The sequence below is a fragment of the Diospyros lotus genome, chromosome 5 (assembly GCF_014633365.1).
Source record: "Diospyros lotus cultivar Yz01 chromosome 5, ASM1463336v1, whole genome shotgun sequence".
NCBI classification, from domain to species: Eukaryota; Viridiplantae; Streptophyta; class Magnoliopsida; order Ericales; family Ebenaceae; genus Diospyros; species Diospyros lotus.
This window is the reverse complement of record NC_068342.1, coordinates 34412355-34435654: the sequence shown is the minus strand read 5'-3', so window position 1 is coordinate 34435654 and position 23300 is coordinate 34412355. Positions and strand designations below refer to the sequence as shown.

The 23300-nt window shown below is 34.0% G+C and overlaps 1 protein-coding gene and 1 pseudogene across 1 annotated transcript; one reads left to right on the top strand and one right to left on the bottom strand.

Moving 5' to 3' along the window:
* Nucleotides 1-11187: 11187 nt before the first annotated feature.
* LOC127802762 (uncharacterized) lies at nt 11188-12138 on the bottom strand. The gene is made up of 2 exons (XM_052338773.1): nt 11548-12138; nt 11188-11440 (listed from the first exon to the last, which is right to left on the bottom strand). Exons 1-2 carry the CDS (start codon nt 12119-12121, stop codon nt 11406-11408), a joined length of 609 nt encoding a protein of 202 aa, XP_052194733.1. The 5' UTR covers nt 12122-12138; the 3' UTR covers nt 11188-11405.
* A 4375-nt stretch (nt 12139-16513) lies between these two features.
* On the top strand, nt 16514-19305 carry LOC127801271 (uncharacterized; annotated as a pseudogene).
* The last annotated feature ends 3995 nt before the right edge of the window (nt 19306-23300 follow it).

The following is a 23300-nucleotide window of genomic DNA, read 5'->3' as shown; positions in this document are numbered from 1 at the left end:
GACGAGTTGTACATTCATTGTGTGTGCCTAACTACCAGTATTATACATTTTAAGAGTACAGTTAATTCCAAGAGTATAGTATTAAGGTATAAATCAAAAAACACAACAATACAAATCAAATATAAGATTTGAATTAAATCTAACACTTGAAAGGATCTCAAAGGTTACTATGAATTAAATCTAAGATTTGGTTCAAGCTTCAGCCTAACAAAATTCTAAAGAAGCAAATTGAACCTTTGCCACTAACATGTGGGTATTTTGTAAAGAGAGATATTGGGCAAGACCACTAAAAGAATAATCTAAACCTATCACTATATATTACTAAAAAGAGTATTATTAATCTTATAGAAAATCTTAAAACCTAATAATGTTGCTAAGTCTTATTTATGATCTAAGTAATTTTGACTGACACTGTTACTCAGATGATGGCTAATGGATAATTATACGTATAGACATGTTTGATTATAGAATGAGTATATGAGAGGAGTAGAGTAATCATTCATTAAAGAATCTTTTTCTCCAGTCATGAGAGACAATATTCATTCATATTTGTGTTGGATTTTGGACAAAAATTTGGGCGACCAATTTGAAGAAGGTTTTATAAATATTCTATATTTGATTTTCTAAATTATTTTATTATCCAAATAACTTGAAAGAGACACAAATTCATTTTTTTTAGGAAATTACTCCATAAAAAATGAAAAATTTCAAACTTGTTCAAATACAAAAAAATTTCAAAACGAAAACTATAGATTTGGAAAATACAATTTTTGAAAATTCAACTAAAATTAGATAACTAATAAAATGAGTTTTCCTTGTTAATTTGGAGATTCAAAAAATGTAGTTTTTCAAAAAAATTTCACAAATCATTTTTATCTCATTCTTTAACACATGTTACACAAAAGAAATTAAAACATCCCTCTTTAATATATATTCTAATTTTTTAGAACAAAAACTAGTTTATGTATTTTTAACAATTAAATGCATTTTCTATTTTTCTTGAAAAAAAAATGAACACTAGATATTTTATAAAATCACAACAAAAAAAAATTAATTTTAGAGATGAATTTTAAAGATGAATTTTTTTTTTTTGTCTCTAATAGAGACAGATGACCAAAATATCTAAAAAACTTTGAGAAACAACTTTAGAGATGCATGGATTTTTCTATTCTCTAAGTTAAAGACGAAATTAGAGAAGAAAATTTTTCACATTTGAATTAGAATGGATTTAAAGATAGAAATTTTTCATCTTTGATTTTAGAGACAAAAATAATTCCTCTGCAACTTTTTTTTTTTTTTTTGTTAGACATTGAATGTTTCCCACCTTCAAAGATGACAAAGATTTTCGTCTTTGATTTTTTTTTTTTTTGTTAGCGACAGAATTGGAGATGAAATAATTTCTATCTCTAATGTTAATTTCCATCAGAAACGGAAATCAATTTGAATAGAGACAAAATTTTAGAGAGGGAATTTTTCATCTCTAAATATGATATAATTGATCAAGCCTCTTTTTCCTCCATTTCGGTAAAGTGCAAGATATGCAAAATCTTGTCCCCAGGGCATAGGTTAAGTGATTGGGTCACGATAAGTTGGGATTCACACCAGTAGATTGTGGGTTCAATTCCTTGTTCTGTACAGTGAAGCAAAATCTCCACTTGCGATTTACCTCATATGTCAAAATTGAGTGCACGAGCGGCGGGGAACCGCACAAGAACAGTAATCCCAAGATATGCAAAATCTTTCTCGATCGACCGCCATTGTTAGCCGATCAGTCAGTCATTGTTGCCTGTTGTCATTGTCGCCCACTGTCGTGCGTTGCCTATTGCTGCCGTATATATATTGTGTATATATATATTGTGTGTATATTGTATGAGTATATTATGCACAAATTGTATTTAATTATATACACAGATTGTAAGTGTATATCATGCATTGTATGTATATTGTATGTTTTTCTGAGAGACTCACATTTGAACACTACAAATTGTATGTGTATATATCATATGAAAATTTGTCCCCTTTGTCTGATATTGATGAAGAATTTATTGACACAGAGTCTAATAAATGCGTACTTTATTTCTTTGTAATTTAACTATCTCTTTTCCATTGTTTATGTATTGTACTACATCAAATTAGTGCATTTTAGTTGACACTTTATGTAATAAATGACAGATCAAGTTAGAGGTTGGGGTAGGGGTTGGGGAACAGTTTGGGATCGACTTACTCCACGCATGGATACGGCCCCCAAGACTTCTTCACACTCCCTACTCCCTAGTACTTCTGTCACACGTCCTTCTTTTACTCCCAACTAGTCTCTTGTCACTACGCTAGCTTCTACATCCACACAATCATCTCCCTAACCTCCATTCGAGGAAATGGATCTTGCAGACCAACGTATATGGATATGACTTATCCCTATATTAAAATAAGTATTTCAACTCAAACCATCTAGCTTTTAATTATTATTATTATTATATATATATATATATTAGTCTCAATCGAATTTTTTTTATTTATATAATTATAACTTTGAGACAACTAAGAGACCATCAGCTTATATCTCTAGCATATTGAAATCCAAGTTTGAGGGCACATGGAAATCATGGAGCAAGGTGGATGCGAGGGGAAAAGATGTGTGGTTTGAAGAGTTTAAGGTAAAAGTGTATTACTAATTGAGTAATAATATTTTTATATAAAATGTTAACTCGTCTAAATTGTTTAAAATATTCTAATATGTATGTAGAAAAAATACAAGTGACTACTGCAAGATGAGCATCAAGTGAGAAAACACTTCAATAGCAAGGGCTCCATAACGTTCAAGAATGCAATGAAAAGAATGAGGGATGGAGATGATAGAGTAGAATGGATTTCTCTCGATATTCAAATGACCTTGTATGAAAAATGATAAGAACCGAAGTGATTGTTGAAGAGTTTAAAGAATATCCAAAATAGACTCATCAAATAAGGTTCCTCAATCCACACGTGGTAGTATATTTGCAGTTGAACAAAAAAAAGAAAAAATGGTAAGTTCTATTTACATATTATTAGCAAGTAAATTATTGTATTAATTTTAGTTACATCCTATGACAAAACTTTATGTTTAACTCAATTGAAATAATGTGCTTTCTTATCTTTTGTAGAGAATTGAGTTGAATAGGAAACCAACCAACTTTGAACTATTTACACCACTCAAACACTACAAAATCAAGGACAGTTGGATCTCTTCAAAAGATACACATATTACTCTAAGTACTAAGTTTTTAACCAAATTTAATATTTATATTGTCATTGTAATATGGAATTCAATTTTGTTTCACATAATTTAGTTGCATTTAAATTTCTTATTTTAGGATGAGTTTAATAGGCGGTGAGGGAAGAGAGACTCATTCCAAGCATCTACAGAAAGGAGTTCTAGAGGTTAGCTGTCAGGTATCTCTAACAATGACATTTATAGGGATGTGGTTGGAGGACAGAATAAGACGCGTATTCAGCCTCGAGACAACATATCTGGAGCATATATTGCCTTCATCAAGTATAGCTATCTCCGACTGAGATGGATGTTAAGGGCTAAAGGATCTCTAGCTTGATAATGGTAGTGCAATCACAACAAAAGATGATACACACACTCTTCCAGCACTTAGGGATAACCCAGATGCCCCTAAGTCATCCTTCACCAACTCTCACCCGTCTAGAGTTTCCACCTCAGCTAGTAGCTCCATCCGACCTAGCTGATCCAACCACAAATACTCATCATAACCCAACAGATGACACTCATAGGTATGATGATGACTTTTGATCTATGTATTCATGGACTAAGTTAGATATTTGTTATGTATTTTGAATGAAACTTTATTTAATTGATAGATTTGTGTATTTGGAATAATCTCTTAATTATTATGTTCTAAATTATTGGTGTGATTGGTGTAGGAATTGTGGATATTATTTGTTAATAGGTTTTGAATCAGTTAATTTTAGGTCATTTTCGGGCCTTTTTGGCAAATTTGTGAATCAAATATGGAAAAAAATTCATCTCTGAAGGCCAATTTTAGAGATGGAAATAATTTTCGTCTCTAAGCTAGGTATCGGAAAGGTAGAGATGAAAACATAATTCTGTCTCTAAAAATCAATTAGAGACAAAACAAAATTTTGTCTCCAAAAGCAAAATTCTATTTCTAAAAACAAAATTGACCAATTTTGTCAAAATTTAGAGATGAAATATTTTTTGAGATGAAAAAAATTATGTCTCTAATTAGAGACTGAATAAAAATTCCATCTAAAATTCTACTCAAGTATTGAGGTACTTGAGAATTTTACTAAGAAATCAAGAAGGTTGAAAACTTAATTGGTTATCAAACAATAGATCAAATGTTAATTGAGTATTGTCTATGGAAATCTAGTTTAACCTTCATTTAGGGACATTATTTGAGTATCAAAGTTTGTTAGTTGAGTAATTATATTAAGAAATTAAGGTTACAAAGTATCAAGAAAAAGTTAGTTGAGTAATACTTTTCATTACTCGAGTAATGTGTAAGGAATTGAGAGATAGTCGAAGTGTACTCAACTAATGTATTATATTAGTCGACTCCTAATTTGTACTTTTAAAAATATTACTCGACTAATTGCTGAAAGTAGTTAATTCTTGTCATGAAATAGCGAACTCTTTTGTTGGAAGTGCCATATGGACGTGAGTGTAATTTTAAAAATTTTCTCATCAAAGATATGTAACGGAATTCTACAAAATTATGCTACTTGGATATTTAAACAATATGATGATACATCATATGTATTTAAATGAATGCGTACTTAAAAGCCTGATGTTAAGTGGGGTAGAAAATATTTCTACACTGAGATCGAATCCTCCTCAAGATGTGGAGGACCTAGATCATCCACACTAAGCAAGCCTTCCAAAACCAACTCGTTGTCCTCGTCCTGTGCAACCAGAGGATGCTAAGCTATCAACACCTGTTGTGTTCACTTAGTCTTACAATTCCCAGCTCAATTCTTGAGCCTAACACAACTTGCAAAAAATAAGGAAAGAAGAATAAAAAGTAGTAGTACACAATAAAGAAAAACCAAGAGTGAAGCATAACCCATGCACAATCTCACTTCCTCCCGTAATCTCCCATCACCTATTGATTAGGAGGCCTAATAAATGACTAAGAAGTGGCCACAAGCATGCCCCACAAATGGCCACATGTTAGTCACTTTGACGGAAGAAACAATTTCTCTCGAAGCTTCCACAGGTGGTCTGTAACACAGAACGGTTGATAGTTTCCCACAGGTGGTCTGTAACACACAACATTTAAAGTATCCTTAGGGACTGTTGAGTTTGTTCTTGAATGTTTTGATGATGATTATTTTATGCAAAACTTTAATGTAAGTTATGTTCTATGTTAAGGATACTTTGAGAATAAATTCAAAGAATTTTGATATGTTATTTGTTAATATATTTTATATATGTGAAAAATATTTTATCCTCCTTTAGGATATGCTAAATTCTCATATATCTTAACAAGATGTTGAGATTGATAATCTTTGGAGTCATAACCTTAATATGTTTTATCTATTTGTAATTCAGATTGTTTTTATACTTTATTTGTCAATATGCTTAATATGTTAATAGGTTGTTTTAGAATTTTAAGGGGTATTTTAAATATCCATAATTCATATCTGTCATGCATAAATGTTGTGTGAACCTCATGACACTTAGAGTAAGTTTAATATTAGAAAATATCTTAAGTGCTCAAAATATGTGAAAGCATTACTCAAATTTAAGAGCAGTGTGTTTTATTTGATAAATAAGTATCAAACATCAAATCTCTTGAGTAAATGTGTATATATTTGGGCAGTAATCCTAAGTTGTAATTCATAGAGTCTAAATTGTCTATTTGATATTTAATATCAAATTTCTAAAGTTCTCAAATTTTAAAATTTAAGAATGAAATCTTGATGAACTTATAAAGTTGAAGGTTTTTTTGCAATGATACCAATCATTCAAGTATTTATAGTTTGATAAATCAAGCAATATTTGGCTTAGTTGTTGTAAATCTATCTTCCCACACTGATAATCCAGTGATGGTTAAACACTTGAATAAAAAAATAGATGCAATCAAGTGGTATTGTTTTGAAACAACTAGATATAGCCATATGTCAAAATATTTCTTGAAGGATCAATATTGGTGATTTAGATCTTAAAGAATAAAATTCAAATATATTTTACTTCAGTCAAGTAATGGTCAGTTACTTGACTTTTGAGTGTTTCATGTGAGTATGTTTCATAAGGTAAATGTGAATGAAAAATCACCTTACTATGTTTGCTACATCTTTATGTTACATGTGTTTTGATATATGATTCTTATTTGATTCTAGAAAAGAAAAGTTTTTAGTTGAATAAAATATATTTTTTCTTAACTTATTATCAAAGTCATGTGCTTTAAAAATACCTCAAGCTTTCTATGAAACTAAGTGAATGTGATTGAAAAATTAGTTTTAACCAACTTTCACAAACAATACTTATAACTAAATATGCTTTTGTAATCGAGTATTTATACCATGTCTTTGGTGTAGCAAAAGCAATCGAGTACTCAAGTTTATAATCAAGTAAATGTCTATTTATACTGGAGTAAACTTATTTTATAATCGAGTATTTTTCTTTTGTAATTGAGTATAAGTTGAAGTATAGTCGATTAAATTTGATTTGTAATTGAGCAATTAATTCATGTTTCTACAACAAATTTGTAATTGATTATAAAGTTTTGTAATCGAGTAAACTTCAAAATTAGTTGTTTATAAACTATTTGTACTCGATTACAAATAAAACTTAATCAATTACAAACTTTATTTACTCAAGTAAAAAAAATACCTAATTACAAACTCTTTTTACTCGAGTAAAAATATGTTGAAACTTAAAATTATAGCCGTTGAATTTAACCGTTAAAATAGTTGTTGCTGCAAGTGCGTTTAATGCACAATTTTGATTATTAAGATACATATTTTGCTCTAATTTTTCTCCCACACATTTAGCATGATATTTGAATATTCTAATTATTTTTTTGAAGAGAAAATAATTTTTTTTCTGTAGATGTTCATCGACAAGTATAAAAGGAAAAAAAGGCTAAAGGAAAAGTAAATGTTCTAATTCTTTCTCCTCTGGTCTCAAGCCAAAGAAGCCTGCTTAAGATTTCATTTTCAATTGGCCGTAAAAAGAAAAAGAGAGTGATCTTAGTTTCCTATTCTTAAATCTCTATTGATTAAGATAAATAATATTTTTTCTGTTATGAACTTTCTTTATAACCTTCTCTTGTATCATTTTTACCATTACTTCTTATGAGCTTTTTGTGGTTTCATCTGATCCCTAAAATGTAAGAGATTTCACCTAATTCTTAAAAGGGTAGTGATTACATCTCATTATTTAAAAAGACAGAGTTTCATTTGAGCCTTGAAAATTTGATATAAATGATTTGTAGCTTATCCTGTTTTAAAACTACCTATTGAGTTGGTTAAAATTCTTGGTAAAGAGTTAAGTGAGTGGAGAAGGCTAATTGAGCATAACCTGTAAGATTAATTAAATAAAAACGCACTAACCTCAAGCCATTATTTGTGTAAAAGAAAATACCGCAGACTCGAGTTTGGATGCTTCCAACCAATTAGCAAACTGCACTCTGATGGTGTATGCCCTTAGATATGCTTTGATTGGGGACCCAAATTGTTTTCTGCCTTCAATTTATGAATAATAGAGAAACCCCTCTATTTATAGACTAGCCAAAGTCTATCATCAATCAAACTAACCCCATCAAATTAGTTTGAATTAGATTTAAACAATAATTATCACTCTTTATCTAGTAGATAACTATAGGAGATAAATTCTTAATGATTATCAGAATGGTGTTTATAAGATAAATAGGACCATTTAATGATAATTATATTAATAGATAATTGCACCAATTACAATTAATCTATTAAATATTTACATTCTCCCACTCGGTCCGTACATTTATCTGACTAAAGAAAACACCTTATATCCATATCTCCTCATCCTTAGGAAAGAAATTAAACACGTGAATCATGGCGATAGGTCCTCTATAATCGAGTATTATCTTCCATGTATCACAATGTATCTGATTCCTTTCCCACTAGCCCAATGTGATAATACAACTTTATGAATAAACCCTATGTTTATTCGGGTCCAAAACAGTTTGTTATTCTCAAACATAAATGTGTACACCCAAAATGAGAAATCAACAAACAACTGAATAAGAGTTTCATTACATCAATAGTTGTTCATACAACTAAATCATATCATGAGACCAATTCCCATTCGTTCTACGTGATCCTTAAAACCCTTAATTTGCATGCATTTAGTTAAAGGATCTGCTATCATCAATTCAGTGCTAATGTGTTCTATGACCACTTTATTTTCCTTAACACGTTCCCTTATGGCTAAATACTTTATGTCGATATGTTTGCTTCGACTACCACTCTTGTGATTTTTAGCCAAGAAAACAGCAGCTGAATTGTCACAATATAACTTAAGTGGCCTAGATATAGAATCAACAATTCTAAGCCCTGAAACGAAACTCTTCAACCATACACCGTGCGATGTAGCCTCAAAACAAACAACGAACTCAGCTTCCATAGTGGATGTAGCAACTAAGCTCTGTTTGGCACTCTTCCAAGACACGGCTCCGCCGGCTAACATAAAAATGTAACCAGATGTTGATTTTCGAGAATCAACGCAACCAGCAAAGTCTGAATCCGAGTAACCTTCCACCTCCAAATGATCAGTCCATCTATACATGAGCATGTAGTCTTTAGTCCCTTGAAGGTACCTCATAACCTTTTTAGCAGCCCTCCAGTGGTTCAAACCTGGATTACTCTGATATCTTCCCAACATTCCCACTGGCCACTGCAAATGCTATGTTAGGTCTTGTGCAAACCTAAGCATACATTAGGCTTCCAACAGCTGAAGCATATGGAATGTTGTGCATTTGTCCATTTTCAAGTTCATTTTTCGGGTATTGATCCAAATTGAACTTGTCGCCCTTCACAATGGGTGCTACACTCGGTGCACAATCTTTCATCCGAAATCTCTCTAACACTTTGTTGATATAGGTCTTTGAGACAGTCCCAAAATGCCTCTAGATCTTTCCCTATGGATCTTTATGCCAATGACATAAGATGCCTCACCCATATCTTTCATATCAAAGTGTTTAGAGAGAAATTGTTTCACCTCATGTAGCAAACCCTTATTATTGGTTGCAAGTAGGATATCATCCACATATAAGACAAGGAAACATATTTTGCTCCCACTAACCTTCTGGTATATACACTGATCCATGACATTCTCTACAAAACCAAATGAAGAGATAATATCATGAAATTTTAAGTACCATTGTCGGGAGGCTTGTTTCAATCCATATATGGATTTCTTAAGCTTGCATACCAAGTGCTCACCATCACTAGAGGAGAATCCTTCTGGTTGTTTCATATAAACCTCCTCCTCTAGTTCTCTATTAAGGAATGCAATTTTCACATCCATTTGATGCAATTCCAAATCAAAATGTGCTATTAATGCCATTATAATACGAAAAGAATCTTTCTTGGATACAGGAGAAAATGTCTCCGTGTAATCGATTCCCTCTCTTTGAGTGAATCCTTTAGCAACGAGTCTTGCCTTATATCTTTCAATGTTGCCTAATGAGTCTTTCTTGGTCTTAAAGACCCATTTATAGCCAATGGTTCTAGCCCCATTAGGCAACTCGACAAGATCCCAGACTCCATTAGTTTCCATGGAATTCATCTCATCTTTCATAGCATCATACCACAATTTGGATTCATTGCAACTCATGGCTTGTGAAAATGTTTCAGGATCATTTTCAGCTCCAATGTTATAGTCAGACTCTTGAAGATACACAACATAGTCATTAGGTATGGCTGATTTCTTTATTCTAGTTGATTTTCTTAATGTTGTGTCAATATCCTCTTGAGGAGTATCTTGCACAACTGGATCTTCTAGATTGCTATCAGCAACTTGTGGAATATCAAAGACTGGTTGTATAACACCCATTTGATCTTGAGGGGTACTATGAACTTCAGTCAGTCTTTCACTTAATAAGGGAGTTAAAATATCTGAATAATCTTTCTCAGAAGTATCCAAATTCTGAGATTGATTACTCCCACTAATCACATCATTCTTAAGAAATTTTTCATTTCTTGATTCCACAATCCTAGTGATGTGAGATGGACAATAGAATCTATATCCCTTGGATTTTTTCGCATATCCAATGAAATACCCACTTACAGTTCTTGGGTCTAGTTTCCTTTCTTGTAAATTGTAAACTCTTACTTCAGACGGACATCCCCAAGTGCGTATATGTCGCAAACTCGGTTTCCAACCTTTAAATAACTCAAATGGCGTCTTAAGGACAGCCTTGGTTGGAACCTTGTTTAATATATACGCTGCCGTTTTAAGAGCTTCAGTCCACAAGGATTTAGGAAGCTTGGAGCTGCTAAGCATACTCCTCACCATGTCCAATAATGTTCGATTTCTCCTTTCAGCTACGCCATTCTGGTCCGGAGACCCTGGCATAGTGTATTGGGCCACAATCCCATTTTCCTCGAGAAACTTAGCAAACGGACCAGGTGCCTGTCCATCCTCAGTGTATCTTCCATAATACTCCCCACCTTTATCTGACCTCACGATCTTAATATGTTTATCACACTGCTTCTCTACTTCTGCCTTGAAAACCTTAAAGGCATCTAATGCTTCGTTCTTATTATGAAGCAAGTAGAGATACATATATCGTGAATAGTCGTCAATAAATGAGATGAAGTATTTCTGACCATACGCGTCCATATCTGGACTACAAATATCCGTATGTATGATCTCTAATATTTCTATACTCCTCTTGGCACCTTTCTTTGACTTATTAGTCTGCTTTCCCTTTATGCAGTCTAAACAAATATAAAAATCAGTAAAATCAAGAGCATTTAGTACTCCATCATTTACTAATCTTCTAAGTCTCTCAATGGAGATGTGTCCCAATCTCCTGTGCCACAACATAGAGGAATCCTCATTCATTACACATCTTTTAATACCTGCATTGTTTTGGGCATGCATTACATTATAAGAGGCATTGTTTTGTAAATTAATTTTGAAAAGATCATCAGACAATGTACCATTCCCAACAAGCTCAGATTTATAAAACAAATCAAATGAGTTTTTCATAAAATTAAAGGAATATCCAAACGGTACGAGTCTAGAAACTGAAATTAAATTCCTAGAGAAACTAGGAATATAAAAAGTCTTTTCTAAATCTAAAACAAAGCCAGAATGTAAAATCAGCCTGCATGTCCCAATTGCCTCCACATGTGAACGCATCTTGTTGCCTGAATAGATGCTTTGTTCACTTCCCACTGGTTTCCTCTGGTTTAGAAAACCCTGCAAGGTATTTGCAACATGGATTGTAGAACCAGAATCAATCCACCATGTGTTATGACAAACATCAATCATATTAAATTCATAACATACAAGTGAGGTTAGATTACCTTTCTTCTCAAGCCATGCCTTAAATTTGAGGCAATCCTTCTTCAGATGTCCTTTCTTTTTGCAAAAGAAGCACTTGGATTCCTTCTTTACTTTAGGCTGGATGGGTATTTTACCTTTTCCTTTATGCCTTGCTTGAGTAAACTTATTCTTTCCTTGAGTGGCCATATATGCAATCTCTCCCATTTCCATAATCAGCCTCCCTTCTTCTTGAACACACATGGTCAATAATTCATTAATAGACCATTTATTTTTATGTGTGTTATAAGAAATTTTAAAGGGACCATACTGTTGTGGGAGAGAATTCAAAATAAAATGCACAAGAAAAGAATCCGACATCGTAACCTCCAAGGATTTCAGTTGAGCTGCAATGTCTCTCATCTTCATGATGTGCTCGCGCACACCTTTAATACCGGTGAGCCTCATTGATGATAACTTCGTCATTAGGGTGCTAGCAAGTGCTTTATCTGAAGACTCAAACTGTTCATCAATAGCCTTCAGTAACTCATTGACTGTTTTGCATTCTAGAATTGAACCACGAATACTAGCAGAAATCTTAGTTCGAATGAACATCATACTGAGGCGATTAGATTGCTCCCATTTCTCATGCTCAGCAATCTGAGCCTTAGAGCTAGTAGGATTGACTGCAGGTGGTTTAGATTTTCGGATTGCATAGTCAAAGTCCATGCACTCTAATTATAGAAGAATCATGTCCTTCCACTCCTTATAGTTATCACCATTCAAATCAGGAACATCACACTTCATATCAGACAAATTCACAGGTAAAGCAACTGCAAAAATAAACATATAATCATACTCATGTAACTCAATGTGAGGCTAATATATCTTAATGTCATGTTTTACCAATGTAAAGCATGCAACAATTATGAATCACTAACATATAACAACTGTCTGTGGGCTAAGCTACTACATTTAATTGATTCATAATATAAACTTTATGATGTGATTGATAAATTATATTCCTTTTCTTAATTCCTGTGGGCAAATTAAGAAAATAATTTATTATCACATCCTAGTTAATCACTTCAAATATAACAAAAATTCCTGTGGGATAAAATTTATTGTATTTAATATGATTAATCACAATTAATGTCATTGAACTTAATGTGATTTTTGAAACTCAATATATAATTTTAATCAATTAAAGATGCTGTGGCTAATCTTCAATTAATCAAAGTCATATTAATCACATGACATTTTGATTGATTTAATAAATCATGCATAATTAAACAATTAATTTATGTATACATAATGCCAATTGATTTAATCACAATCAAACAACTAATTTATGTACACATAATATCAATAATTATGCATAAACAATAAATCAAGCATGAGCAAGTCATCAATTTATGCATACATACCACTAATAATTATGCATAAATAATAATTTTTTTTAATAATAAATCATGCTTGTACATTTAATTTCATGCATACATAATATCATTGATTATGCATAAATATTATCATGAGAATTAATAAACCAAATAGTAACTAATTCACGTAGGCATGCATAAGAATGGTTGAATTAATTAAAGTTTTATAAACAGTAAATAAATCCCACTCTTGCCCTTATGTGAATTTAATCCAAACATGATTTTCGAGGCGTCTTTAGGGGAAACGGACACTGCCAATGGAATCGAGGACCCCAAAAACCTTAAGTGGGACCCATTCCAAAAGCTAGGTGGCTGCCTAGGGTGGCGCGTGGCCGCATACGCCTCTAAGGTGCGTGGCTGCTAGATCTGCCAATGCAGATCTGGTTTTGGGTCAAACCCAAAAAAAATGCCCAGACGACCTGCTCGACCCGACCCAGCACTTAATCGGTCGGGCATCTTCTTCCCCAAAAGTAGCTAGGGTTTTTACACCCTAGCCGCCGCCGCCAATGCCTTAATGGTTGAAACCACCATCGCCGAACTCCCTCTTCTGCTCTTCTTCTTCGCTGGCCACTGCTATCGCCACCCATTTCCGATCTACTTAATGGCGGCCACTATGGCTGCCGATCGGAGGGGAAGAAACAGCAACCCAAATGCCATGGTGAACCTTCAGTTGAGGGCCACAATACACAGCAAACCCACGCAAGAAGTAGCTCGCTTCGTCGATCATGGCAGAACTTAAGGCCATAACCATCCACGAACTGCAACATATGGGTTGCCCAGGAAGAAGGAGCCGCCCATGCGGCCGCCAGTGATGAAAAAGCAGTCATGACAGCGACTCACGGTGGCCGGCTATCCGAATGGCCGCAACATACGCGGCCGCCAACAACCAGTTAGTCACTGCTCTGCTTTGCCTGTGGTTCATGTTGCAAACATGGCCGCCCACAGAGTCTGTGAATAAGTATGCCTGCAAGTGCTTCACCCATGACTCCATTAACTATTATTATAATGGCTCCATGTTGGTTGGGAAGAACAAAACAATCAAGATAAACCAAGATTAACCATGTGATGAAAGTTATAGGCATTGGAAACAACCTGTTATCAATAATCAATTGCCATGTTCATACATGGTTGCTTGCAACTTCAACCAAGCAGCAATGTGTCAGAATACTTTTATAGAAAAAACAAAACCCAATCATCGTACAACTTGATTTTAACAACAAATAAGACAGAGGCATAATAGTCTCTGATACCAACTGTAAGATTAATTAAATAAAAACGCACTAAATTCCAGCCATTATTTGTGTAAAAGAAAATACTGCAGACTCGAGTTTGGATGCTTCCAACCAATTAGCAAACTGCACTCTGATGGTGTATGCCCTTAGATCTGCTTTGATTGGGGACCCAAATTGTTTTCTGCTTTCAATTTATGAATAATAGAGAAACCCCTCTATTTATAGACTAGCCAAAGTCTATCATCAATCAAACTAACCCCATCAAATTAGTTTGAATTAGATTTAAACAATAGTTATCACTCTTTATCTAGTAGATAAATATAGGAGATAAATTCTTAATGATTATAGAATGGTGTTTATAAGATAAATAGGACCATTTAATGATAATTATATTAATAGATAATTGCACCAATTACAATTAATCTATTAAATATTTACATAACCATTATAAATCTTGTTGTGCATTGCTCTATTTATTTTCTTTTATTTCATCATTTACGTTTTACATCTTATATCTTTATACTTATTTTATGAAAATTATAAATATATATATATATAAGTTTCATACATATACATATATATAACTCACAACAAATATATTCAAAAGTAAGTTTAAATTCTATTTTCAGCAAAAGTTATTTTTCAACAAATTTATTATCGATTTTAATACTCACAACAACAACTGTTTAAAATTTTAAAAGAATTGATATTCTTGTATTGAATTTATTTTATGCTCATTACATATCATTTTCTAACAATGTTACATTTACAATATTCTTCATAGTTTGAAAAAGTCCAAACTATTTTATAAAAAAAAAATAAAATAAAATAAAAATTTAAAAATACCAAATTCACCCCTCTTGAGTGTACACTATTTTTAACAGAGACTTAATGGGTTTGGGTTCAGCATGACGGTTTGTTGTAGAAAATTAATGTTGATGGCTAGGTCAGTGTTCTTTGATTTTGAGTTCAGTGTCGTGTGTTACTTGTCTACAACTTAATTCTGATAATTTTTTGACTAAAATTAATAGACCGGTTGATGTTTGTCTAATCATTTTGACGTGAGATATATATATATATATGCAGAATGCAGCATATAATTGGCGAAATCCTGCAGTATCTGAAGTTTGACGTCAGAAAATCAGAAAACAATTGACCAAAATATTGAAACAATTATGGTGTGGCATAACATAATAATAGTTACAATGGTTGTTGTCACGGGCCTACTGCAACTTTCATGTTATTGGAAGGGAAAAGGCTGGGCATTCATGCAGCCTTGCCAATGGCCTGTTTCGCCTACTGAGTCTCGTCTCGTCAGTTTTTGTATTTTATTGTGAGCAATGTGAGCGAACTCAGAGGGGGGACTACGTGCCGTCGTTGAGTTTGCCTGCAAAGTCGCCGACGCGAACAATTGAACAGAACCTTATACTGTTAACACTAAATTTTATCAGAAAGGTTACTTATAGGGCCGTAAATAATCTCTCGATGGGTACCGTACGAATAGGGTGCATGCCGAGGGAGTTGGATAGTCAGGCTTTAGGCAGCAGAGCAGACTGAGTACACTCCATTAATTAAATGCCAGCTTTCTCAGTCGCCAATCCCTTTCCCACGCACTCTCAGTCTCAGCGAAGCTGATCGATCTGATCGCAATTCGCAACCAACCAAAAGCAATGCCCGTACATCCAGTTCACTTTGCCCTGCCTGCGCCGGGAAGTGCACCCTTCAGGGATCCTTCCTTCCTTCATGGGTTTTTCACGTGTTCTCGGGAAGAGCTTTCAGAACATAAACATGCGTCACGGATACGATTAAAGTATAAGTGACAATTCTTTTGTATTTAAGAATTTGTTTTTCACTAAATTTGTATTGAAATGATTTCTTATTAAGCAAGAAGAAGAAAAAGAGCCTTTCTGAAAACTCTTTAAATGTGACATGAAAAATGACATTGAAACGTACAAAGTCTTAAGTCCAAGCCTCATATGAGAGGAGACGTAAACCGCTTGTGAGAAAGAGGATTAAAGGGAAAGAACCAATCAATAATAATAATAATAATAATAAAAGCAAAAGCCTAAATTTGTCCCAAGTGAAAGCCGGGGGGGGGGCGATTGATGTTCCATTTCCAAGCGTGAAAAACGTTCCCACGTCCCCTTCACGATTTCCGTCAACTATCGGGCCCAAGGGCGTGAGAATCACGACCGCCGATCCCTGGGCCCAGATAGGGCAACGTGTCACGGCGTGATTCGAAGAGCAAAGCAGATTTGATGCGTAGGAGAGTGGGGTTGGGCATCCCTTTGTCGGGTCCCGTCCCCTCCAATTCCATTGGGTCTGCAAAGAGTTTGCACCAGCCGATGCAGTTGCTATAAATAAGGCCGTAACTGGTGCGCCTGTATAGGAATGCTAAAATAGGGAGAGAATTTCGTTTTACCATTTGAGAAAACCCAACCCCATTCTTAGGTTCACTGGCCCTCCGCCGTCGCCGCCACCACCCGTTCATGGCAACGGCGACTCCATCCCAATTCCGTAAACCCCCAGATAAACAAAAACAAAACGTACGCAGCCCTACTTCATAGTATATAGAAATCGTGTCCATTGATCCTTTTTTTTCAGATTCCGGGGAATTTTATTTATTTGCCAAAACTGTTTCAGACCCAGAAAACCCAATTTTGAGTTTTGGTAAATAGAGGTCCGCTCGGCGATGGCGGACATAGTGAAACAGATCCTGTCGAAGCCAATACAGTTGGCGGACCAGGTGACGAAGGCGGCGGAAGACGTGAATTATAACAGGACGGAGTGCATGGAGATCAAGACCAAGACGGAGAAGCTGGCGGCGCTGCTCCGGCAAGCGGCGCGTGCCAGCAACGACCTTTACGAGCGCCCCACGCGCCGTATCATCGACGACACCGAGCAGGTCCTTGACAAGGCGATTCAGCTCGTGTTTAAGTGCCGGGCCAACGGGTTAAGGCGCGTCTTCACCATCATCCCGCAGGCCGCCTTCCGGAAAACGTCGCAGCAGCTGGAGAACTCCATCGGCGACGTCTCGTGGCTGCTCCGAGTGTCGACGCCGGCCGACGATCGCGACGACGAGTACTTGGGCCTGCCCCCTATCGCTGCGAATGAACCCATTCTTTGCCTGATATGGGAGCAGATAGCGATTCTGTGTTCGGGCACGATCGAGGAACGCTCCGACGCGGCGGCTTCGCTAGTGTCGTTGGCTCGAGACAATGATCGATACGGGAAGCTGATTATCGAGGAAGGGGGCGTCGCGCCGCTGCTGAAGCTGGCGAAAGAAGGACGAATGGAGGGGCAGGAGAACGCGGCGAGGGCCGTCGGCCTTCTGGGTCGCGACCCGGAAAGCGTCGAACAGATTGTTAACGCCGGCGTCTGCGCGGTGTTTGCGAAAATCCTGAAAGACGGGCACATGAAGGTCCAGGTCGTGGTGGCTTGGGCAATCTCGGAGTTGGCGGCGAATCATCCGAAATGTCAGGACCATTTCGTGCAGAACAACACGATTCGGCTGCTTGTCGGCCATCTGGCGTTTGAAACCATCAGGAACACAGCAAGTACGCAATTGCTAGCAAACATTCCATGTCAATTCACACGGTCGTAATGGCCAACTCGGACACCGGCAACAAGAACGATGAGGACGAAAAGCAGTACCACAGCCAGATTTCCAGGCCGATGAGCGCGGAGAGTTCGAACCAAATGCACAATTTGGTGACCAACACAATGGCCATGAGAACCCAGACGAAGGAAAACCAGCAAAACAGCCTCCCACCGAATCATCCCAACCACAGCAAATCCCACGTCAACAGTACAAAGCAAAGCCACCATCATTCCGGCCACCCACAGCCGCACGTCTCCTTAGCCGGTTCAAGCGTCAAGAAGAGGGAAGCAGAAGATCCCGTCACCAAGGCCCAAATGAAGGCCATGGCGGCTCGATCCCTCCGGCACCTCTGCGCCGGGAACGTCCTCATTTGCCAAAGCATCACCGAATCGAGAGCCCTCTTATGCTTTGCGGTTTTGCTAGAGAAGGGTCCCGACGACGTCCAATACAACTCCGCCATGGCTTTGATGGAAATCGCCGCCGTCGCCGAGCAAAACGCGGACTTGAGGCGGTCGGCTTTCAAGCCCAACTCCCCGTCCTGCAAAGCTGTAGTCGACCAGCTCCTGAGAATCATCGAAAGAGAGGACTCAGACCTCCTGATTCCATGCATAAAAGCAATCGGGCACTTAGCGAGGACTTTCCGGGCAACAGAAACCAGAATCATACCGCCTCTGGTTCGACTGCTGGACGAAAGAGAAGCCGACGTAACCCAAGAGGCTGTAATCGCACTGACCAAATTCGCAGAGCCGGACAATTTCCTTCACAATAATCACTCCAAGGCCATTATAGACGAAGGGGGAGCCAAGCACCTGATCCAACTGGTTTACTTCGGGGAACACATGGTGCAGCCGCTGGCACTGATTCTGCTGGGCTACATCGCGTATCATGTTCCAGACAACGAAGCACTGGCCCAGGCGGAGGTGCTCATAGTGATCGAATGGGCGTCGAAGCAGGAGCATTTGACGCAGGATCATCAAGTGGAGACGCTGCTTGCGGATGCCAAGACTCGGTTGGAGCTCTACCAGTCCAGAGGATCCAGAGGGCTTTTCCATTAAATTGTTGATGGTACAACATACAATATTAATGGAATGAATGCTGAGAAAAACACAGTTTCTAAGTTTTCTTTTTGATGTTTGGATTTTCATGGAGTGGGAGTGTACATATATAGTTAGCTGTGCTGGTGACTTGCAAGGTCACACAGTCTTCCAATCTGCTTGCGACTGTTTAGAATAATTAAAGCTTTTTTCTTATGTTATCTCCAGTCTGTCTCTCCATCTCAATCTTGATATGTAAGCAGATTGGAAGACTGTGATCTTACAAGATAGAAGAAAAAAACAGAAAACTGTGACCCATCAGAATGGAGATTGAGCTGGAAAGACAGACTGAAAGACTGAGTGACAGGAGACTGTGTGACCTTCCAAGTTAGACTGTGTGACCATCAAAATTGGAAGCTGGTTTTCTTATATTACACTGACGAAATGGTCATATTTCAGTTAAGACTGCGTGATCTAACCGATGGTCAGACAGTCTTCCAATTTTTTCTTCTCTCTTCCAGGTAAATAATTTCTTTTTTTTTTATTAAATTACACTATTACTGACGTCCTCTACCACCTCGCTCCTAAAACTACACTGAAGAGATAAATTGAGAGATGTGCCTAAATGATCAGGATGGTAGATCTAAGCACTACTAATATCACTCTTAAAATCTTACAGAAAAGCATTTTACTTTTTAAAATAATTTTAAAAACTAACTTGGCACATTCTTTCAAGTGTAAGGGGATTTATTACTAGGTTTTCTAACTTATGAATAAAGAATAGGTGATTTATTATGAGGTCTTCTAATTTGGTACAAAGGCTAGCTAAGACTATAATTAAGATTACTAACTCCTCGATAAAAGGTATAGATCATTTTAGTAAAATCGTCAAAGAATACTTTGAAGAGAAAACAGGTAATTAAGCTCTTATAACTGAACCTTTATAAAAAATAGATAAAAATAGATAAAATGTTTTTTTAATTTTTTTCTCTCTAATCTTTTATTGAATGATTGAATCTCTAATTAAAAAATAGATAACTCTATTTTCTAATTTTTCAATTATATTCAATGAATTAAAAAAATAAAATCTTTTCTACGACCAAACAAGTCATTGAATTCGCCTAGTGCACCAAAAACTTGAAATTGAGTTTGACATTAAGTTAGCTTCCTCTAGTATATATATATATATACCTAACATGAGTTGAATTAAAGAACTAGTAAATTTACAAAATGCCTTATTTACGACATGTTAAACCCACCTCAATTTGACTATAAATTAACTCAATGACAAATGGGAGTTCCAGCTATCAATTTAGGGCTTATTTGAAATCTTTATATATATAAAAGTAGGATAGTAAAAAAAAAAAAAAATTCTTCCCCAAAACTTGCATTAATAATTTGCATTTAATACTTATTGTATTAATAATTTAAAATTTTCAGTTACTTTGAAATAATAAGTACTAATTATTATAAAATTAATAATAAATTTTAAATACATAAGTTTTTCAATATTAATTATGGGTTTTCCAATACATTATTATGTGAATATTAAATATTTAATTAATCCATTAATCGATAAAAAAATAAATACTATTTATGAGGAATATGAATAGACACTTAAAGTATTAATTAAGTCATAAAAAAATATTCATTAAATAAAATCTTATCTTTATATAATATAATAATATATAATATTTTTATATATATAAAAGTATGATAGTTTCTAAAAGAATTTTCCCCCCAAAACTTGCATTAATTACTAACAGTAGCACTAATTAAATGCTTGTGTTTTCGAATAAATTAAATATAGTAATTAAATTAAAAAATTAAGCATGTATTTCGAATACTATTTATAATATTTATTTATAACTTAATTTTAAACTCAATTAATATTATCATCAATTAATTAAAAATAAGTATTATTTTTTATCAATATTATTAATTAAAAATATTTATAATATTACTTTTGATTAATTCCTCAATTAATTCCTCAATCAATCAAAAATAAATATTATTTGTGAAGAATATAAATAGATAACTTAAACTATTAATTAAGTTATAGAAAATTATTCATTTGTATAAAATAAAAATAATTTGCACTTAGTACTTATTATTTCAAAGCAATTGGAAATCTCCTATAAAGTATCTTGGAACTTTTTATTATTAATTAAATAAATATTATTAATAATAAATTTGAATAGAAAATTTAAATTATTAATTATGTCATGTATAGATATATAATTTCTCAATGAATTAAAAATAAATATTTTTTATAAATATTATTAATCAAAAATATTTATAATATTATTTTTGATTAATTTCTCAATTATTAAAAAATAAATAATACTGTATGGGTTTTCCAATGTTAATTAAGATTTAATAGATCACATTTTCAAGACTATGCAAGAAAATTAATACATAGTGAAAGAAAAATAAGTCAAAATTCATATTTTTAAAGTTTTGTTATCACCGTAAAATTAAATTTCAAGATCATAAATTAAAATTTTTAAATAAATTTTTAATTAGCATTGAAAAATTCATGTTTCCTCACATTTAGAGGTTTTAATTTATATTTATATTTATAATTTATAAATAAATATATAATATAATAAATAATTTTATTTTAATAATTAATCAATCACTATCTTTAATTTAATGCAACACCAATGCATGAGTTTTCAATACTAATTAAGATTTAAGATATTGAATTTTCAAAACTAATATATAAATTTTTTAATATTAATTAAAATTTAATTTTTAAATTTATTATAATTACACCTCCCGTGCATCGCATGAGTGAACACTAGTATATTATATTAAAGTAGAATAGTTTGCAAAAAAAAATTTCCCTCCAAAAATCTGCCAAACTGTTTTTATCTCTAAAATTTGTATTAAATTTATATAGGATTTCTATGAAATATTAATAGACAACTTGAACTATTAATTAAGTCATAAAAAATTATTCATTTATTTAAAATCTTATCTTTATTTCTTTATTCTATATATATATAATATTAAAATATGATAGTCAGCAAAATATTTTGTCAAGTGTCAATCAATGATGAATTTTTTTCCTCAAAAATTTGCATTAAATCAAAGATAGTGATTAATTAATTATTAATTTTACTTTAATAATTATATTATAGTCTTGAAAATGTGATATCTTAACAAATTCATACAAAATTATTTAAGGTTGTCAAATGTTTGAGTTTTTCAATGCTAATTAATATTTAAGGTATCACATTTTTAAGACTATGGGAGAAATCAAAATTCAATTTTTAAAGTTTTGTTATTATTGATAAACTTATTCTTACTCACATTTAAAAATTTTACTTTATATTTATAATATAATAAATAGAAAATAACGAACATCTTTGAGTGGATATATTATAAATTTTATAATATTTATTTATAAATAAATATAATATAATAAATAAATAATTTTATAAGTATTTTGTCAAATGACCTACTTAAATGTGTTAATTATTCTTTATTACATTGAATGGCGGTACATTGAATTAAGAGTGTTTTCCATTAATATATTGAATAGTGAATAATTAATTAAACTTAAATTTTGATAAAAGACTGAGTATTAAGAGAAAAAAAAATATGATTATCAATTATGTTAGAATTATTTAAAATAACAAATTTAATCTTTTATTTTTAAATTAAACTCTCTCATGTATCACAAGAGTTTACCACTAGTTAGTGTAGGAGGAAGTTAAGCTTGACCCCAAATAGAGTAAGTTGTGTGTTCGATGGTAACACCATAACTCTCTTAACTCAACCCAAATCAGGTGAGTTTAGAAAGGCAAATTGAGCCTTCTAAATCGGTGGTGTTGATATAGTTTGCTCAAATAAAATGGTCATATTTCACTTTTATCCTTTTGTGAGTTGTTCTTTTATTTATAGCTAATTGTATATTTATATGCCTTTTTTTAATTATTTAACATCATAAGTTAATTCAACTTTATAAATCTACCAATTATTTCCTTATAATTCAACTCATCTCACCTCACCTCACTTCATTTATCTATCTCATCTCGCCTCACTCATAACAGAATCACGGATGGCCCTTAATGGGGTGGCACCCTGTTAGCTTGGTTGAAGTATCCTAGGCCTAGATGTAATATTTGGGCTTTTATCTCGTGCAAGTGATCCCGGGAATATTGCACATAAGTGGATATGGAAATTGAGTTGTTTAGTACTTAAGCAACAAGTTGTATCACTTGGATTGTACTAATTCTATTGGGGTCGGCCCAACGATAAGCCTATAGCTCGGTACTGGGCTCGGTCCCTAAGCCATATCCCATCAACATTAGTTCAATAGCATCTTCCATCCCATCAACGCCATACCAAGATCCTTGCACTCGCAACAAGCCTAAATTGCCTCGAGATCCTCGATTCCTAATCCACCTGTAATAGCGGGGGACATGCAAAGGGTTCCCTCATTCTCTCCTATATAAGCTAGCTGGCCATCAGGCAAGGTAT